The sequence below is a fragment of the Periplaneta americana genome, chromosome 11 (assembly GCF_040183065.1).
Source record: "Periplaneta americana isolate PAMFEO1 chromosome 11, P.americana_PAMFEO1_priV1, whole genome shotgun sequence".
NCBI classification, from domain to species: domain Eukaryota; kingdom Metazoa; phylum Arthropoda; class Insecta; order Blattodea; family Blattidae; genus Periplaneta; species Periplaneta americana.
In genome coordinates, this window is record NC_091127.1 from 122,183,106 (window position 1) to 122,202,461 (window position 19,356).

Consider the following 19,356-nt stretch of genomic DNA (forward strand, 5'->3'; position numbering starts at 1 on the left):
TCTTTGAAGGTATAGTATATTCGTCCAAGCCAATAGTACTCATTAGGCAACACAGCCAGCATACCGCATTCAGCTCTCAAAGACTCTTGAACTAATATTACTATACTATTCTTTTTCTGAGAATTGTTTTTTAATTTCTGTAATAATACGCAACTGGAGAAAACTTTGGTTAGGTACCCTGCATCATTACTGCCAGTGAAGGTGTTCAACAACGACACATAGGCTATTTGTTTTCTAAAAAAAGGAAGTATCATGTTTCATGTGCTTATTATGTCTTGATATAATAATGGGTTACAAACTTTTTATCTTAGTACCGGTATATATTGCAATAGTGTGCATTCACATGTTGATAACAAGTATCCAAAACAATTTCAAAGATAAAAAAACTCCAAATGTTAAAAATGCCCATAATATCTGAACAGAAAGTAATGTACTCCACTGTACATAAAAACGAATTGACAACGAAAGCATTATATCACATAGCAGAAATTAAGCTGGTATTTATAAATTTAGTTTAAATTTAACATGTGAAAATGATCACTACAAATATATTCCTAAGTGATACAGTGTTAAAAGTTGTGTACTGTCCGATAGAGTGGCTATGTCGAATTTCGATTTCCCCCATCCATTTCTTTTGGTCTCTCTGTAGGCCTAAAGGCTAATGGCTGGGGTGTTAGGCCCTTTCTTGAAAATATTCGCTGTTCGGAATTGGAACTCTACATAATATTATACAACTGTTTAAAATAATTTAAAGAAAAGAGCCCCGTAAAGTAAGTAACTGTCACGTGAATTCTCCCGTTTCACTGACCCTGCAACATAACTACTCGGTCAGACAGTAATCAAGATGTATGAAGTTTTAATGACGATAAAAATCCTTACTATGACTTACTTCGACAATAAATAAAGCTGAGAGATTATTGTCGTAGATTTACAGCACGTAAAAGAGCTCTGTTCCTAGGATTCCTGAATAAGGGGGTTCCAGACAAAATTTATTGGCCATTTCTCGCCATGTCATATTTCAGCCATGCTAGACATCATACTTACTTATCACCACATCAACAAGGGTAATAAATTTTTTCTTACAAGTCTCAGCCCCTCAATCTTCTCAGAAAAGGAGTTCATACCACCAGACTGACAAAGTTAAGAAAGCAATTACCAATACTACATGTAACATTATATTATTTTAATATTATATACCGGTACTAACATTGCACAAAATGGTGATTTACTCGAAACTGGCTCTGAGACTTTTATTGAATTTTTAAATACCTGGTGAAACAATATACATGGGATATTCTCAAAATTGTTTGGTTCGGTGTTATAATAAAATTGAAGTGGTGAGATCAATAACCATTCAAGTCCACTTTCTGGTCATTCATTTTTTGCAAATTTGAAATTAAATATTGAATATTTCCACAAGTGTTACGACTTTAAAAGTTGGTATACTACTTTGTCTTGATCTCTAAAACAGCCAGAAATATTACGTGCAAAAAATAATAATTAGGTAAGAAATAAAAAAAAAGTTTTTGCAATTATCTCGAAACTTGTGTAAATGGACTTGAATGGTTATTGATCTCACCGCTTCAATTGTTGTCTATAAAATTTCACCTGGAATCAAAACACTTAAAAAAATTATGGGTTATTTTCGACAACTGAGATAACTATTCTGGTAGGAGGACAAGAAATGGCATAGTACCGGTATTTTTTTTCGCAGGTTATTGTAAATAATATTGTCTAAACAAGAAATGAACTCACACTTCACTAATGAACATTCTACATTATTTCAAACTACTGCAAACACATTCAGTAAAAAAGAACTCTTGCAGCTCCTCTCCACAAGTTAAATATGGAGCTTGTAGCTTGGTTTATGTTTTAACCGAATAAATGGCAAGGAAAAACAAGTAGAGAAAGCATTATGCATAAATGTAGACTTTGTAAGTCACATAAAACGATGGTTACCTTGATTACCAATACTCTATACAATATGGCATTGAGAAATTGGATGTAATTTGCATTGGCAACTGTCTATTTCCTGATATCGAATCATGTAGCTACATAGCAGTGGCATTATGATAACCCCCAAAAATTTTCGATATTTTAAAAATCTATTAAATATGTAGGCCTAATGAAGCTAAGGGTGTTAGAAAATAAGGTTCTTAGGAAAATATTTGGGACTAAGAGGGATGAAGTTACAGGAGAATGAAGAAAGTTACACAACGCAGAACTGCATGCATTGTATTCTTCACTTGACATAATTAGAAACATTAAATCCAAACGTTTGAGATGGGCAGGGCATGTAGAGCATATGGGCGAATCCAAAAATACATATAGAATGTTAGTTGGGAGGCCAGAGGGAAAAAGACCTTTGGGGAGGCCGAGATGTAGGAGGATAATATGAAAATGGATTTGAGAGAGGTGGGATATAGTAGGGACTGGATTAATCTTGCTCAGGATAGGGACTGATGGTGGGCTTATGTGAGGGCAGCAATGAACCTCCGGATTCTCTAAAAGCCATTTGTAAGTATTAAATAAGTAATTTCTGAATGTCTCATATTTAAATCTGACATTTGCCTGCATAAAAGCAGGGATTTTGATGTATCTGTTTGTTAATGAGTCAAGAGACTGAAAGATTTATTTGCAGAAAGGCTGTCTATTTTTCCAATATGTCATAGTAAAACTAAACTGTTAACTCCTTACAGAATTGTAAGAGAGCTTCTTTTCTTATTGTACTCCTTAAGCAAGTTCATTCACGTTGGTTCAGTCACGTGTGACTAATTTGAGACAATCCTCTGACGTACTGATTTATGTGTAAAAGTAGTGCAGGAAGAAGATAATCCTGTTAGTGTCAGAAGCAAGAAAGGAAGCGACCAAACAAAACAGTTCAGCTGGTGACGCGACAGTCACTATTGGTGTATAGTTTTACTATAAACACAAGAAATAATCAATACATTACATCTGAAAGGTTAAGATTTCAATTTATGGTATCAATATGTAATGTTTCTCTTAGTACAACCACAAAATGTTGATGTGCTATCGAGTGACCAAGTAAAAGAATTAACCAACATATTTAAATAAAATAACTTTTATGGTTTAATTTGTGTTATTGAGTGATGATTGTTTGACAAACATAAAACCATAATTATTTTTTTCTTTATCAGAAAAACACAGAACATTTTGTAATAGTGCAATATTTCTTCTTCAAGATTTTACAGAAACTTACACGTTTTCAACATAAGTGCTGGTACCGGTACCTGTTTTCTTTTCTTTTTTTTCATGTTCTTCTGTTACAAGAGTCTTATTCTATTCCGCCTCTTCTTGCAGTTTAACTTAATATGACCTGAAATTCTTACATGCACTTATTTCCGTTCATTGTGCGACTTATTCATAGGATTACACAGACAATCCAAAGGCACGTACTATAAACTTTTGTAAGTTGATTACCGGTAATTTAGTTCCTAAAAGTCTTCAGGACCAAATAGTAGTTTCCAAGATTTTAGACCTATACCTGACTCTGTATTTACAGTTCCGGATATCATTTCCTGTTTTCTAAGAAATTCTCAGACAAACTTCTCCCACAATAACCCCAAGTCTGGCATTACCTCACTATAGAAATCATGCTCTAAAATATCAAGGTGTCTGTAGAAACATGCTGGCTTAGCATTTCAATATTATTAATTGGTGTGAAATAATATGATTTGGAGACGAAGAGTGGGAAATTTTTCTCCACAGTCACTTCAAAAGACCTCACACTAGATGCACTGTATATGGTATCTGTCATCCCTCGACACCCAAGAGAGATAAGCCTAAGAACATTCTGATATCGTGTTTATATGCCATCTATACTGATAATGTGAATTTTATAAACATTTCAATAGGGCTAACTCTTATATATGCTGGTTGTAACTTGGAAACAAAAAAAAAATCTCACTTATGTTTATTTGAACTTCTCCTTTTGACTTTAGGCTCTAAAATATATCCTTGAAATCGTTTCTACATATTATGACGTTATTGTATTATTAAAGAAAAGAGTGAGTGAAGAATTACTAAAAAATATTAGTGTCCTTAAAGTAACACTTTCCCATTACATTTAATAAATAACACTTAAAGCAATCACATGTATTACACAGTACAAATCGTCCATGATCATATTTTTATAGATTCTTTCATTTAGTAAAGTTAGGAAATCCTCACTGCTGGAGTACTGTCGCACTCCATTTGCTCAAATTCGAATTCTAAGAGTCTGCAACACACAGGACAATAAAGAGTGCTTCCAACTAAACATTATCCTCAAGTTTGCTAATGCTGCCAGGATTCAGACTTCTTAAATTTTGTCTACTACAGTAAAATCCCTCGTAACCAGCACCCAAATATCCGGCAATATCAAAACAATGGGACTTTTGATGAGCCAAAAAAAATGTTTAAATCTGCCTCATTAGGAAGTTCGCACCAACTTTCATTTTCAGTGAATATTCAAACCTAAAATTTGTGTATTGTGTATTCATTCTCCTTGTAGTTCGCTTAATAACACTTATTGATAAGATGTAAAAAAATTCAAATGCTTAAAACTTTAAAAGTGTTAAAATTGTTTTTAAAAAAGATAAAGTAACGGTACCTTGGGTTCTTGTATGGTCCCATTTCGGCGTGATTGCCCCTTTGTCAGTGTCAGCAGTCTACAGCAGTGGAACACTTTAGAATTTTTCTATACTAATAACTGGGTAAGGAGGTTAGATTTATTTTATATTTGGTAAAACTAATATCAAAGCATTTTGTTTATTGTTATTTATTTTCTCAACACAAATACCAAAAGTAAGAAAATGTCAACCAAAATAAAAACTGAAATGACAATAAATAAATTAATTACGGTATTAATAATTCTTTTACCTGTACAGATTTTGGATTATATCTCTGCCGGTCAGTGGCCATTAAATTTCAAGTGGCTTATCTTACAACGTGGATGTAGCATATCAAAAAGCATTACAACTTTCTTCCCATCGCCTCACCTCTCCACAGCAAATGTGACGTTGCACAGAGGCAGAGATAAAGTACGAGGTCTGTATCATTTGACAGTGAAATTATATTAATTTCTTTAGCAGCTGATTCGCCCACCATTATATTACACAACCATTTAGTAGCTGGTACCGGTAATAATTATAAAATTACTCCCCTACTATGTGGGACTTACCAGATTTAGCATGAAACTCCATATGACGTAAGTGTTATTTTTTCGTTACTGCTTCCAGCTGCAAATTGTTCAATGACATTCTTTTCTTTCATCTCTCTACATTTAATCTGTACGTACAAAACTTAATTTACTGTGGTTTCTATTTGTTGTACATTCCTGAACCCATAAATCTAAAATGAACAGGTTATAAAAATAATTCTATATATATATATTTTTTTATTACAGGTCCTTGGGAAGTGAATGAACTGAAAGACGCACATTCTGAATGTGAATGATTAAAATCATCTTTGTCATTACTGCGATGACATTTGAGCGAATGATCCATAACTACACTTGTTAATATAGTAACAAATTACTAACGACAAGAAAATCCTTTGTCTATGAAGTCTCCTGAATTCTGTGAAATTTAACTGTAACAAACAGCATATGCGCATTTTAAATTCAGTGCAATAAAACTAATTAATTTACTTACAATGGTTGATAAATTGACGTAACAACAAACCAACAGTCAGTGCGATTGTGTAGTATATTTATGATTGATAGGATTGAACTGATTTCCTGATTTGATTGATTGATTGATTTACTCACTCACTCTTTGCTAATGTCAAGAAAATTCTATTACAGGTCCTTGGGAAGTGACTGAACTGAAAGACGCACATTCTGAATGTGACTGATTAAAATCATTTTGTCATTACTGCGATGGCATTTGAGCCAACGATCCATAATTACACCGTATTAGTATAGCAAAAAGTTACTAATGACAAGAAAACTCTTTGCCTATTAAGCATGGAAAGGACTCGAATTCCTCGTCACATTTCTACCTACTGTCCAAGAGGGAAGAGAACACTAGGAAGACCTTTAAAAGATGGCTTGAGACCATAACAGACCATTAGGACCAATACTTGTTAGGACAATAATGATGTATTTATTTATTTAGTTATTTACTTATTTATTTATTTACGCCTATTTATTAATTAATTTATTTAATTATTAATCATTTACTTATTTATTTATATATTAGTCATTTATTTATTTACTTATATATATTTATTTATTAGTTATTTATTTATTCATTTGTGGATATCTGGATATGGCTTTGCGGACCCCAATTTCAGAATCGCTAGTCTAAGATAAATAGTCATACACAGACAGACATATGGCATACCAAGAACCATTTTTGTAGTATGAGGCATTTAAGAAACATGTACCGGTAAATTTGTAAAAATCTCCATTTCTTATAGTATCATCATATTTTCTCTTCATATTTCTCATAATGAAAGAGAAAGAGAATTACAAAAATTCCTCCAGGATACCAATTAGATTTATTTGTTCCACAAAACAGGATAGACTATACTTTTCCTACTCCCAGCAATTCAGCGTAAGAATGTAAAACACTATCTATATTTGTTCATTCTTAACCAAGTTAGACTAATGCTTATTATGCAAGCTCAAGCTGGCAGCAGAAATCTATAAGGCTGAAGCCATCGACAGGAAAACACTGGTTAATGCAATAAGCATCGGTATAAAAAGTAGAGCGCCATATTTCTTCAAGCCCCACAAGTCCACTGTCTTTTGTGGGGGGTTCATATGCTTCTATGCAGTGCTGCTTCTGAGACCTTGAGATCGAAGTAAAGGAAAGGTTTTGGTAAGTTACAATGTCTTTTAATTATACCAACGCAAATCAAAATTGTCATTATCTGTAGGCAACCCATAAAGCAATAACATTTATATTGATTTTATATTTTATATTTATTATATTTTAATTCCTAGCCTTTCGCACTAACTGTACTGTTTTTTTTTTTTTTTTTTTTTTCAAAATGTGTTCTTGTACCAACCAAAAACATTTTTATTTCTAACTACGTGTGTATTTTAGTTTAACTTAAGAGCAGTAGGCTGCACCTTTAGGATTGAGGGGGTAGGTATAGTTTTGAGCATTGAAAAATTTACCATAAGAAATATCTTTTTTCTGTGTACAGTAGTGGCAAAAAAAAAAAAAAAACAGACCGACCCTTGTAGCTGATTTCAGAGCCTTGTTCACTCCAGAGCACGATAGACTGGTAACTGAGACTTTCGTGGTTCGAATCCTGCCTGGGAAGGAAACTTTTTTTGTTCCTTATTCGAATTTATTCCCAATGCTTTTCGATTGCTGGTAAAATTCATGTTCTGGGAATAATAAGTTAATTAAGTAGTAAAATATCGCTGAAATCGAAAAGTATTGGGAATAAATCTGAATAAGGAACTCCTTCCCAGGCAAGATTCGAACCACGAAAGTCTTAGTTACCAGTCTATTGTGCTCTGGAGTGAACAAGGCTCTGAAATCAGCTACAAGGATCGGTCCGGTTTTTTTGCCACTACTGTACATAGCTTATAATTGGAAATTTATCCTTCGAAAAGGTGGAAAAATTCAAATAGCTTGGAGCAACAGTAAGAAATATAAGTGACACAGGAAATACGAGAAATGCCTGCTATTATTCGGTTGAGAATCTTTTTTTATCCAGTCTGATTTCAAAAAAGCTGAAAGTTAGAATTTATAAAACCGGTTAGTCTGTATGATTGTGAAACTTGGACTCTCACTTTGAGAGAGGAACAGAAGTTAAGGGTGTTCGAGAATAAGAAAAATATTTGAGGCTAAGAGGGATGAAGTTACAGGAGAATGGAGAAAGTTACACAACGCAGAACTGCACGCATTGTATTCTTCACCTAACATAATTAGGAACATTAAATCCACATGTTTGTGATGGGCAGGGCATGTAGCATATATGGGTGAATCCAGAAATGCATATAGTGCGTTAGTTGGAAGACCTGAGGGAAAAAGATCTTTGGGGAGCTGAGACGAAGATGGGAAGATAATGGATTTGAGAGAGGTTGGATATGATGGTAGGTACTGGATTAATCTTGCTCAGGATAGCGACCGATGGTGGGCTTATGCGAGGGTGGCAATGAACCTCAGGGTTCCTTAAAAGCCATTTGCAAGTATGTACACAGTTTATGCACAGTTGCAAATTAACACACAGAAAATCCTATTCTTTTTCAATATATTAAAATGATTCTCAATTTTCTAACTTGAATTTAAGTGCATATTTTAATTTTTCAAAATGACGACTATCAATATTGTCAGAATCTAGAGTTTTCTCCTCATCTCAAACACATTTCAACATTTCCGTTTTCAATTATTTTCATTTTAAAGCTAAAATATAGTTTTACAAGACTGACCACAATCAGATTTCGAGACAAATGTGTAATATTTTAAATTTACGTTTAAATTAAATGTAACGAGTTTTCAAGGCATTTTGGCTCAAATTTATTTTTTCTAGACGAAGTATCTAACAGAGGGGCTTCATTCTGCTCAGTTTTGTAGAGAATATGTATGTAAACATGCAAAAAATAAGCCATAAAATTCTGTTCAGTAGTTTCAGAATATTATCATATAAATGGATTTTCAAAATAGCGGGAAAAGAGCATTAAAGACATAATATGCACTTTAGGATCATGTGCAGCGTCTTGCATTAAAGTTCATAAATTTAAAAGTAATAGAGATATTCAAATAATTGTTTTACCGAAATAAACTTGAAATCTGGTGGATATTTTAAAATGATTTTGAAAAATCGATTTTTAAGGTGTTAAACTGTACTTACCCCTTTAAGGTAAGGGAGCAAACTCGTCCGTGTTTACAGACACTGTAAAAATATTTTAATTCTTGGACTAACAAGAAGTTAATTACACTTCACAATATAACAATAATATTTGAAGAACACCAAACCATAATGTTGTAAGTACCACATCTTGCTAAAATGGAGTTAATAGTGAAAATGTATTATATGATCCACTCTCTATCTCCTTAGTGTTGCAACTGCATGTGACTACTAGTAGCACTCTATTGACAAGAGTAAAATAATATCTGCCATAACATTGCATGTGCGCGAGTTCAGTTTTTTTTTTTTTTCCATATAAATTTATTTTGATGGTACTTACAACATTATGATTTGACAACCTTCATTTATTTGACTGCGTAAGATTATAATCACAGATTTAAAACATGGCACACCTTCTCTTAATGACTTATCTGCCTTTGCTTACATTAAATTGCTTCTGTTATACATGTTTATTTTTGTCCGAGAAACAGTTCTTTGTAATCTCTTTAACAAATTTGATTATAATTAAAGAAACTTTCCACAAAACCTAAATGGGTAACTGAAAGTATAAATTGTCCATAAAACGAATTCCTAGAGAGTTAACTATAGCGTGAATAACAGTGCTAGCACATATAAACTAATAGAGAATTTTAAAGTTGTGATAAAATAAAATGTATTAGACCTACTTTTTAACGTTTAATTATATGCATATACAGGATGATTCAGTGACTATGTTACGAACTCTTAGGGATGATAGAGGAGACACTAAGTGTCTTATGAACAACTTTCAAATGGGAACCTATGTTCGGAAACGTTCTGTTTGGTAGTTACAGACCTAGAAATGTTAGTCAGTGTAACTAGCTAGAATCGAACTCAAGGTCATGCTTTTGAAGTTTGGTTTAGACGACTTGTTCCTGCAAATGTTGGTGATTTCTCATAAATATGGTATAAGCTAGTTGGTATCGTAAATTGTACCTATTTTGACTGATTAAATCTTGAAATTTTCCTCTCAACTTGCTCATGCATTTCATTTATGGAAGAGCAAAAGGCAATGAAAGTTGTCTCCTCTTATCATCCCTAAGAGTTTGTAACATAGTCACTAAATCACCCTGTAATTCGTATTCCATTTCTGATTAAGTATAAGTACTTTAAATATCTCTATTAATAACGTCTCATACCTCGAGTTAAGATACACTGTTTCGATAATGTAGGTATTTAATTCATACAGGATAATTGGTTGCTGATTTAGTTGTAAGACATGACTTGAAGGTAGCCAATCAGGCTGTAATGTGTATTTTGACACTAAACACAATTATAATTTTTTTAATGTGTAAAACAGGGAATACACCAATGAAACATCAGGTACCGGTACCGTTAAATTAAAAATTTAATATAGTGTCATAGTCTGTGTATGTGTATGTATTTATTCACACTGCAATGGGTATATACCCGGTGACAGTGGTAACTAATTACACTCAATAATGACAATAATAAACTTATTAATTAAAAATACAATAAATAATAATACTAATAATTAATACTAACAATAATAATAATAATAATAATAATAATAATAATAATAACAGGGAATATCCTAAATTAAATGAAGCAAGATCACTTAAAATAACATTTAAAATAAATCTAATTTGTATCTTAAACCTAAGTTCGAACTAAACCCACGAGTATGATATGTTCATATCTGCACAAGTACCTTTCAACTTTACACTCATTTCGCTGTCAACTCACTCACTGCACTGGAACTACGACAGATTTCACTGATTCTATCCTGATTTCACTAACACTTCAAAAACATTTCACTGTTCAAATACTTTGCACTGCCACTATAAACTATAAAGCTTCACTGACAGGAACACGTTTCACTTACACAACAGACTTCACTGACACAGCACACTTCACTGACACAACATAATTCCTCACTGATACAACACTTCAATAACAAAATATCATTTACACCCTTTAAATACTGTGTATAATTACCGTCTATTAGTAAAGTCCTTAAGCCTATTTTTAAATACATTTTTGGTTGTTGGTAAAGCCTTTAGTTATGTTGATATGAATTAGGAGACTGAATATGGCTAAGAGTTATTCTGATGAACAGTTACGAAGAAAGAAGAGAAATAATTTTCCATTCTGGGAATCCAAATTGCGATCTTCCAAATTATGTAAGGGGAAATAATTTTTATTAACAATTATTATTTCTTGTTAAGGGTCCCTTGAGCAAGGCAGCACTGGACGCTGTGTCTGAAGCCAACCTTTGTCCTTGTCTACGAATTCCATCATGGCGAATGAGAAGAAAGACATAGAGGGAGTAAGTATTCAGCATAAACTTTCTTCGTCCATATCACATAAGCAATGCATTATAACCAAATAATAGCCCAGAGAAAGGGTAAGCTTACTAGTTAACTTACGGTATATTGAAAAAAGCACGTATAGACATCTTTAGGAGAGTTTTAATCTATTTATTAGCAAAAGAAAAAAAAAAGTCGGTATTGGGCACGTTTTCTTAAAGTAATTTCTCTCCAGTGTCATCATTTCTTTATCACTTATCACCACCATCAATCATCAATCTTCTTAATGTTTCCAGCTGTTTGCTGACAACATAAAGTCCACTATAGTCTTTTCAGTTCTTGTTTTTCATGAGAAATGAGAGGTATTTTGATCGGTGGTCATTATAGATGCCTGTTGCTAGTAGCCAGAGTTGGGATGTAGTCAATATATACTGCAGGGCTGTGTCTTCTGCAACTGGTACTGATGATTTTAATTTAATTTACTTCTTTTGTGGTTTATGAATGGACAGTATAGAAGAATGTGTTCCAGATCTTCTTCATGATTATTACACCACAGACAAGTAGGAGTATCAGAAAGGTGAAATCGGTGTAGGTACATTTGTGAACCATTGTGATCTGTTCTGGCTCTTGTTAAAAGTGTTTGAATATGTCTGGGAAAGTTTTTGTACATTTCCAGGTTATTTGGTTTCTTTTGAACGGACTGTAAAATTTTACCTTCGTCAGAAGAGAGCCAATTGTTGATCCATAGCCACCATCAATCATAAATCCAGAAACAAAAAAAGTAGGTTGTAGTGCATATATATTATAATATAAAAGAAAATCATAATTTATTCCAGGATGCTTTTTTTAAATTCCATGATATTTTAGGTTTTAAAATGCTTCGATTTCTTGATGTATGTAACTTAAATTTTTGCTATAACTCGTCTATGTCCAGATCCTAGATCATCCAGTACAAGTCTTTCAGTGCCTTGGAGTATATCTGCAGTTACAAGAAGATCTGGTGTGGTTAATGTTACATTGTAGTGCATATAAGTGGAAGTTTGATTTGAGTCGTAAACTAATTCTAAGGTGCTCGAATTAAGGAATCTTCAATTTCCTTGCCTGCTGAATTTTGTTTTGATATCCCCATTTAGAAGAATGGGCATTGAAGTCTCCCAAGAAAATTGATTTTCTACTGTAATGTAGGCCTATAGATGGAAAATCTGGTTTATTACTTGAAGGATTATATACAGCATAAATTTTGAAACCAATTCCATTCTTTCAGACATTCACTTTAACTGCGTCACTCTTGTCATAGGTTTCTCCTTAATATAACATAAAAAAATTTCTTCAAGAAACTGGGAATTATGGACATGAATTGTATAAACATGTGGAAAGAATTGAACCTAGACTGTATATATAATGCTTGCAAAAGAATATAATAAAACATATAAGGAAAGATAATGAACAATCCTGGAAACACTAAGGAAGTAAATTTGGAACAGACAAACGGTCCCAACTGTGATGATAGTTGTGATGATGATGATGATGATGACGATGATGATGATGATGATGATGATGATGATGGATGACAACACTGTGGGTGAGAATATTTTTATGCCAAGTAAAGTTAAGATGCATTTGAGTACAGGTACCATAGATAGAGAAATTGCCTCAAAAACAATAATAACATTAACACGGCAAAATATGTTACAGGTGAGCCTCGAGATCGAGGGACCAGGGATTGCGCAAGGCCCTATTGTCATGCCTAACTTGCCCAAACCTCTTACCCTGGAAGAGAAGAAATATCTTCTGGCAGTGGAACGGGGGGACGTGGGCAATGTTAGAAGGTCAGTAATCTTAGCATTGGATAAATGGACAGTATTCAGGTACTAATACTGACACATCATATCCTCTTATTGAGCAGCAAATCGTAAAGTTTTTGAACAGACAGATTACGAGAAATAGTAAATAGAAAGGCACAAACACACATAGGTACTTATATCATTGAAGATTTTAATATTAAAATAAACCGGAACCTGTTTATTTCTCAGACGAATGGTTACTTCTCACTAACACAGAAGAAATGTTTTTCAGCTAAAATACGAGTATAAAATCTTTCTTTAAGTACGGTATCAAAATCAAAATGCAGTCAAGATCTGGACACTCAGGCTGGTACACCAAAATTGATAACAAGATGACTAGGCCTACACTTAATTTAGGGCCACCTACAGTTGACTTCTGATGTTTGTGGAACACGTCATTGTAAAATACGCCTATTTGCAAATCATAAATAGCAGGCCTAAGCCTTCGCACCTGTTCTGGCTTAGCCGAGAGCCAGGTTGCACATTGCAATTTCTCTCGAATATACAGTCAGCTCTGGATATAGGACCTCGATTATAGTGAACATTCGGCTATAGTGAACCTAAATCATCGGTCCTGACCTGCATCCATTAAAAAGTACACACTTTAATATTTCCGTTTATAATGAACCCTCACTTCGGTTACAGTGAACCTAAAACTATAACTTCCCCAAGAAAATGTAATTTTGAAATGGCCAAAATAGTAATTTAGGAAACCCTTTCTCCTATAAACTTCCAAGAATATGTTCAGAACAAAATCTCAAACATTCTACTCCTTAAGTGCATTGAAAGACAAAGGGTTTGTTCAGCTTCCTGGACAGTTTGAAACATGTTCAAGAGAATAATATGCAGTGAGGGATAAAGGAAGTATTATTTCTGACTTCTTTAAAAGAGGTTATTAGAAGAATAGGAAGAGAAAGTTTTCGTTTTTGAAAGGTAGTAGAGTGATGATCAAACGGTAAATACAAGGATTACAGTATAATGGTCCTCAACCCTTCCTCCCGCATCTTTGTAAAAGTAAACCCCGGGAAATTCCAAGACCAAGTACACAGTAGCATACCTCTAATGGGAAGAGGTGCGAAATCGGTCAGTGCCTACTACCTACATGGCCAGATTAGATTCAAGTTTCGAACTGTGATCATCAGGATGTCAAAGCATAAAGTGTACTGTATATGTTGGAAGATACAGCGAACATTAGTACAGTGTACTGATATTGAACGTGGTATGACCCAAACGAGCATTAATACTGTATGTATAGCAACGTCAGTCAGTAGTATAAAAACAGACACTTCGGTTTTAGTGAACCTCAGATATAGTGAACGAAATATGCTGGTCCGCAGAGGTTCACTATAACCGAAGTTGACTGTATTCACCTAAATAGTACTGGTAGCCTACAATATATCTGATTTGATTAAGATTAGTTCATGCCTTCTTTAACTGTAGATTATCCAACCCCAGATACACTGCAGTGTATTGATTTATGCCCATTCTTTGTTTGCTAGGAAATTCTGCAACCTGCTCTATATAGACATCTGATAGGTAGGTTGGCTTGCAGAGACATTTTCGCAAAAAGCAGAGTGCTTGGGCAGTAAGAAACAATTGAACAGTAAATCGTCTACAGTTCTCTCACTTGGGGACAGACTTCTTTTACATGGCTGCTTTATTTTCTTCCTGAAAGAAGCCATGGAATTTTAATTCTCTTAAGAATTTATCGTCCTTTTAATGTGTGAGCATGATAATCTCTCGAAAATTTAGGGTCAATGTTCACGAATACAATAAACACAAAAACTATCGGTTAAATGGTATATGGCATGATTCCTACTTCGGGAATTACCCTAAAAATATTTTGTCACAAGTCATTGCCAATCAGAATTAATGAATTCAGAAATTTCATTAAAACAATAACAATACAGTACTGCGTGTTCAGTTCAAAGTGTCTCATGGCTCGCTGTATACCGTCATGTGGCTAGCCGATGAGCCTAGAGAATTCAATCTTCCTACACTTCCGCAAAGGCGTATTACCTATGTGCCAGAGAAGTTGCCTGGCAAGTATGGCGTTCATTCTGAAGAGTACTTACCGAAATGTACGGTATTGCCGGTAGTGGCAGGAATGTGAACTGTTTGGAAACATGTACTGTAGTGAGTTTTTTTTATTTATGGGGAGAGGGTTAAGACGATTACTTACGTATTTGTTGACATTAACTTCGACAGTCAACATGGACACGGAGCATTTGATTTTTGTTGTGGAATGTTGCCATTACCGATGATAACAAATACCCTGCGTACAATTTGCCCGCCCAAAATACAGTTCGGAAGAGGTTATGGTAGCACACAGACAGTACAGATCGCCATCTGTTGCTACGACGTTCAAGTTATACCGTACATGTTCTCAAGTTCAGATTGAACGCCTTGAATAATAGGCAACTTTTCTGACATAAAAGCTGAAACTCGCTTCAAATCGCTGACTCACAACAGTGACATCATGACACACTTTGAAATGAACACCCAGTATATGATAGTATGTTCATTAAAGTTTGAAAAACGAACCTGTGTTTCTCGGAAAAGGGTGATTTTATCTCCTTGCCAAATAGTATTTGCATCTTCTCAATTGACTTCGTTTTCATGCCAACAGGATGCTGCAGCTAGCCCACCGGAGGAAGTACATCAACATGAACTGTGTGGATCCCCTTGGAAGGGGAGCCTTGTCTCTTGCAATCGATGGAGAGAACTTGGAGATGGTGGAGCTTCTCGTAGTGATGGGAGTAGAGACCAAGGACGCACTGCTGCATTCCATCGATGTGGGTTTCGTCGAAGCAGCTGAACTTCTTTTGGAGCATGAAGAACTCATCCACAAAGAAGGGGATCCGTATGTAAGTTTCATTCGAACATGAAGCAGATAAAATTCAAAATTGCAGTACTCTACTCGGATTTAAGCTTTGATCTTGAATTTTCAATGCAGGTCCCATCTAGAAACTTAACTTGCGGATAAGCCTTCTCAAATGTATTTCGTCGTTGTTCCTGCAATAACTCCTATGTGACATATTTATCGATTTTCAGATTTTTGCTCTATTAAATAGCTTAAATAGTGATACAGCAAATAATAAAATCTCCTATATGTAATTATATTTCTTTCTTTCGAAAATGTAAGAATTCACAATCCCCTATGTACGGCTGCCATAGGATGAATTAATGTGTTTTTTTCCTCCTACTGAAAAATTGTATATTTTACACATTGCAGGAACAACGACGATTTGTCTTAATTGTTGCTTATTATCAATTTGTGCATAATATCGCATATGTAAAATAGCAGATTCCGTTAATGTTGTTGTTGTTTTCTAATCCCAGGCATTTGACAATAAAGTCATTTGACCTCTTGCACTCCAATATTTTTCAAAGATATTGTCATGGTTAGCCACTGACGCACAGATTTTGAGATGTTCTGAATCCATTTCTTGATTGGATTCCGTTAATGTAAGATTCCTTTGAACTGTGAGATCTTGAACATCTTCCCAATCTTTTCTTCTAGAGGCCTTCATATTTATTATTTATATCTTCTATTATCAAGAGTTAAGGAAGTAGTAATGGCGATCTTTTTCTCTGTCATTATACCTGAAATTGTTTGTGATAAATACGTATTCGCTCTATTAACATTAGGGGATTTTTTGATAATTTGAAAATTATAATAACAACAATTATTAACAAATTAACAACTTAAACAAATTAACAACAACAAACAATTTTCCACACCTTAAGTTTATTTTTAAATAAAAGCCCACACTAATGTAATTATGCTTTTTATGTATAAAATTTCTCTAAACCGCTTTCAAATTATGTATCAACGATGAACAGTCAAGTATCCACCATTAGTAAAAATATATCACTAAATATTCTTAGAGTGTCATCTGAGGTTCTGGCTGATATGTACATTTATTATCAGGCAGTACATCTCACTGAACATGTATCACTTACTTACTCACTTACAAATGGCTTTTAAGGAAGCCGCAGATTCATTGCCGCCCTCACATAAGCCTGGAACATGTATCACAGGAAGAACAATATTGTTTGTATGCGTCTCAAATCTGACTAGTGTAATATGCAGCTAGTCAGCGATGTATGCAATGGAGGGGGAAATGAACAGACCACCCTATCCCATTATCTCCTGGTCTAGCTGCCTCATAAGTGGTGCCCTCTTGACATCATTTGTGAGGTTCAGACCTGTTTTAAATAACAACATCCCTAGAGTAGACCATTTGGTTGTGTGTACATAATTATTATAATAATGGCGCAACAATCTTTGATATAAAACATTTTTATCTCCTACTGGATAATTAGATCATCATCATCATCATCATCATCATCATCCAAACAAGTATAAGGCCCGTGACCTATTATAGCCTGAGAGAGTCATTCTTGGCCCATCTTTTTTTTTTGGATGGCCCAAAGATCTCTTACCTCGGGAACGATATTGAAGCATGGCTTTAGGAAGTTTATTTGGATAATTAGATTTAATAATAATAATAATTAGATTTAATAATAATAATAATAATAATAATAATAATAATAATAATAATAATAATTTAATGAAATTGTCTACGAAGTACTGAACTGTATTAATTTTAATTTTTTAATGTGTTGATGGGTCAACTGATGCCTTCCAGTGTGTTGAGTAACAGGTCACAGTTCGAGCCACACTAAAAAGAACATCTGAGTCTAAGAAACACGTGTAATTTTCCATTGGCAGCACTACTACCTCTGTTGGTACCACTGCCCCACTGTCATCATCACCACCACCATTTTCTGATTCTCTGCAATATCCACAGCATGATATGACTTCAGATCTGCAAGTCATTACCATTCCTTTGCAGAGTTGGCAGAAGGTGGACTGGAATACCGCAACTTTCAGTCCAGACATCACACCCTTGACTCTGGCAGCCCACAGAAATAATTATGAGATCCTCAAGATTCTGTTGGACAGAGGGGCAACTCTTCCAATGCCACACGACATTAAGTAAGTAGTACAGTAAGCACATGTTGCTGCTGTTGTTCAGACATTTTCAACAAGACAGAAGTTTATTCTACGAACTTCTACGAAAAATCATTACAATGGCTTTGTCACTTTCTATTGGTATCAATTTATTAAACTTTTTCGTGACAATTGCATGAGATTTCAAATAGGCTACATATTGATGTAAGACTGTTGTCATAAAAATAAAAGAATTAACTCATAACAGTTAAAAGTAAATACTGAAAACTTTTCAAATGCATACAGTAGCCTACATTTTTGACACTGTTCATTTCTATTTTTTCTTTTGTGTCTCTCTTTTCATTTCCTAATAATAGTACTGGTACCGGTACTCCACTTTTAGGAGGAATAAAAGCTATAGGCCTATGATATGACAAATGATATGCAGAATCATAGCACAATTAAAAATGCAATGAAGTCATGATTAAATTATTGACTTCTGTAACATGCTGGTACTAAAATGTGCACTGCTTTACAAAACTATGAATTCTTGCCTACCAATTATTAACCTATGTATGTAAAAATCACGAACTCACATATTAGTTTTTTCAGCTCATTCACTAAATTATTTACTCATTCAACTTCTCGTTCACACACAATATTGCTCTTACTCACTGATTTAATAATTCATTCTCACTCACTCACTCACTCACTCACTCACTCTTCCAATTGATAGGTATTTTATTCTGTCGTTCACTTCATCATTAAATCATTCATTCTCTCATTTAATCTCTCACTCACTCTTGTTGTTGTTTAGTCAACTGTCCGAAGACAGGTCTGAACCTCAGAAGTGATACCAAGAAGGCACCACTTATGAGGCAATTAGGCCAGGAGATAATGGGGTAGACTGGCCAATTTCTTTCTCCCTATTCTCACTTATTAGTTATTACTGTAATAGACTTGCACAACTACTCAACCCACATTAATCGCTTTTTCAGTTGCTAATCTCATTCTCTCATTCACACATCCGCCTTAAGCCTTTAAGATACTCTTTCACTCTATCAATCTTTTCACTACTTGATCTCATTCATTCACTCACTCAATGTTTAAATCACTAATAGAAAGGCATCTGGATAATGATTAAAGAATTTTATTGTATATGCCTATATGTACCGGTATTTAATTGTAACGATTTTCAGAGTAGCTCTACATGATTCTTTGTAGACCTATAATCGTTATTTTCAGTTTTTTGCATATTTTAATCTATACCTACATACGTGTGGTTCCCAGTAATCGTTATTATTCTATTATTTAGTATAATTTAATCTACCAATTAATTTGTAACTTATTTTTCTTCAATCTCCAGTTTTTAAGACTTCAACAATATCAAAAACGTGTACATTATTATTATTATTATTATTATTATTAT

At 34.1% G+C, this 19,356-nt stretch overlaps 1 protein-coding gene across 1 annotated transcript in view; it reads left to right on the forward strand.

Annotated features, from left to right (window-relative positions):
- The first annotated feature begins 6,705 nt into the window (after positions 1 to 6,705).
- trpl (transient receptor potential-like) overlaps positions 6,706 to 19,356 on the forward strand; it is a 47,260-nt gene continuing 34,609 nt past the window's right edge. The window contains exons 1-5 of the mRNA XM_069839985.1: positions 6,706 to 6,827; positions 11,043 to 11,143; positions 12,819 to 12,952; positions 15,597 to 15,834; positions 17,830 to 17,972. Coding sequence (XP_069696086.1) covers positions 11,114 to 11,143; positions 12,819 to 12,952; positions 15,597 to 15,834; positions 17,830 to 17,972 — 545 coding nt within the window. The 5' untranslated portion in view covers positions 6,706 to 6,827; positions 11,043 to 11,113. The remainder of the gene's footprint in view (positions 6,828 to 11,042; positions 11,144 to 12,818; positions 12,953 to 15,596; positions 15,835 to 17,829; positions 17,973 to 19,356) is intronic.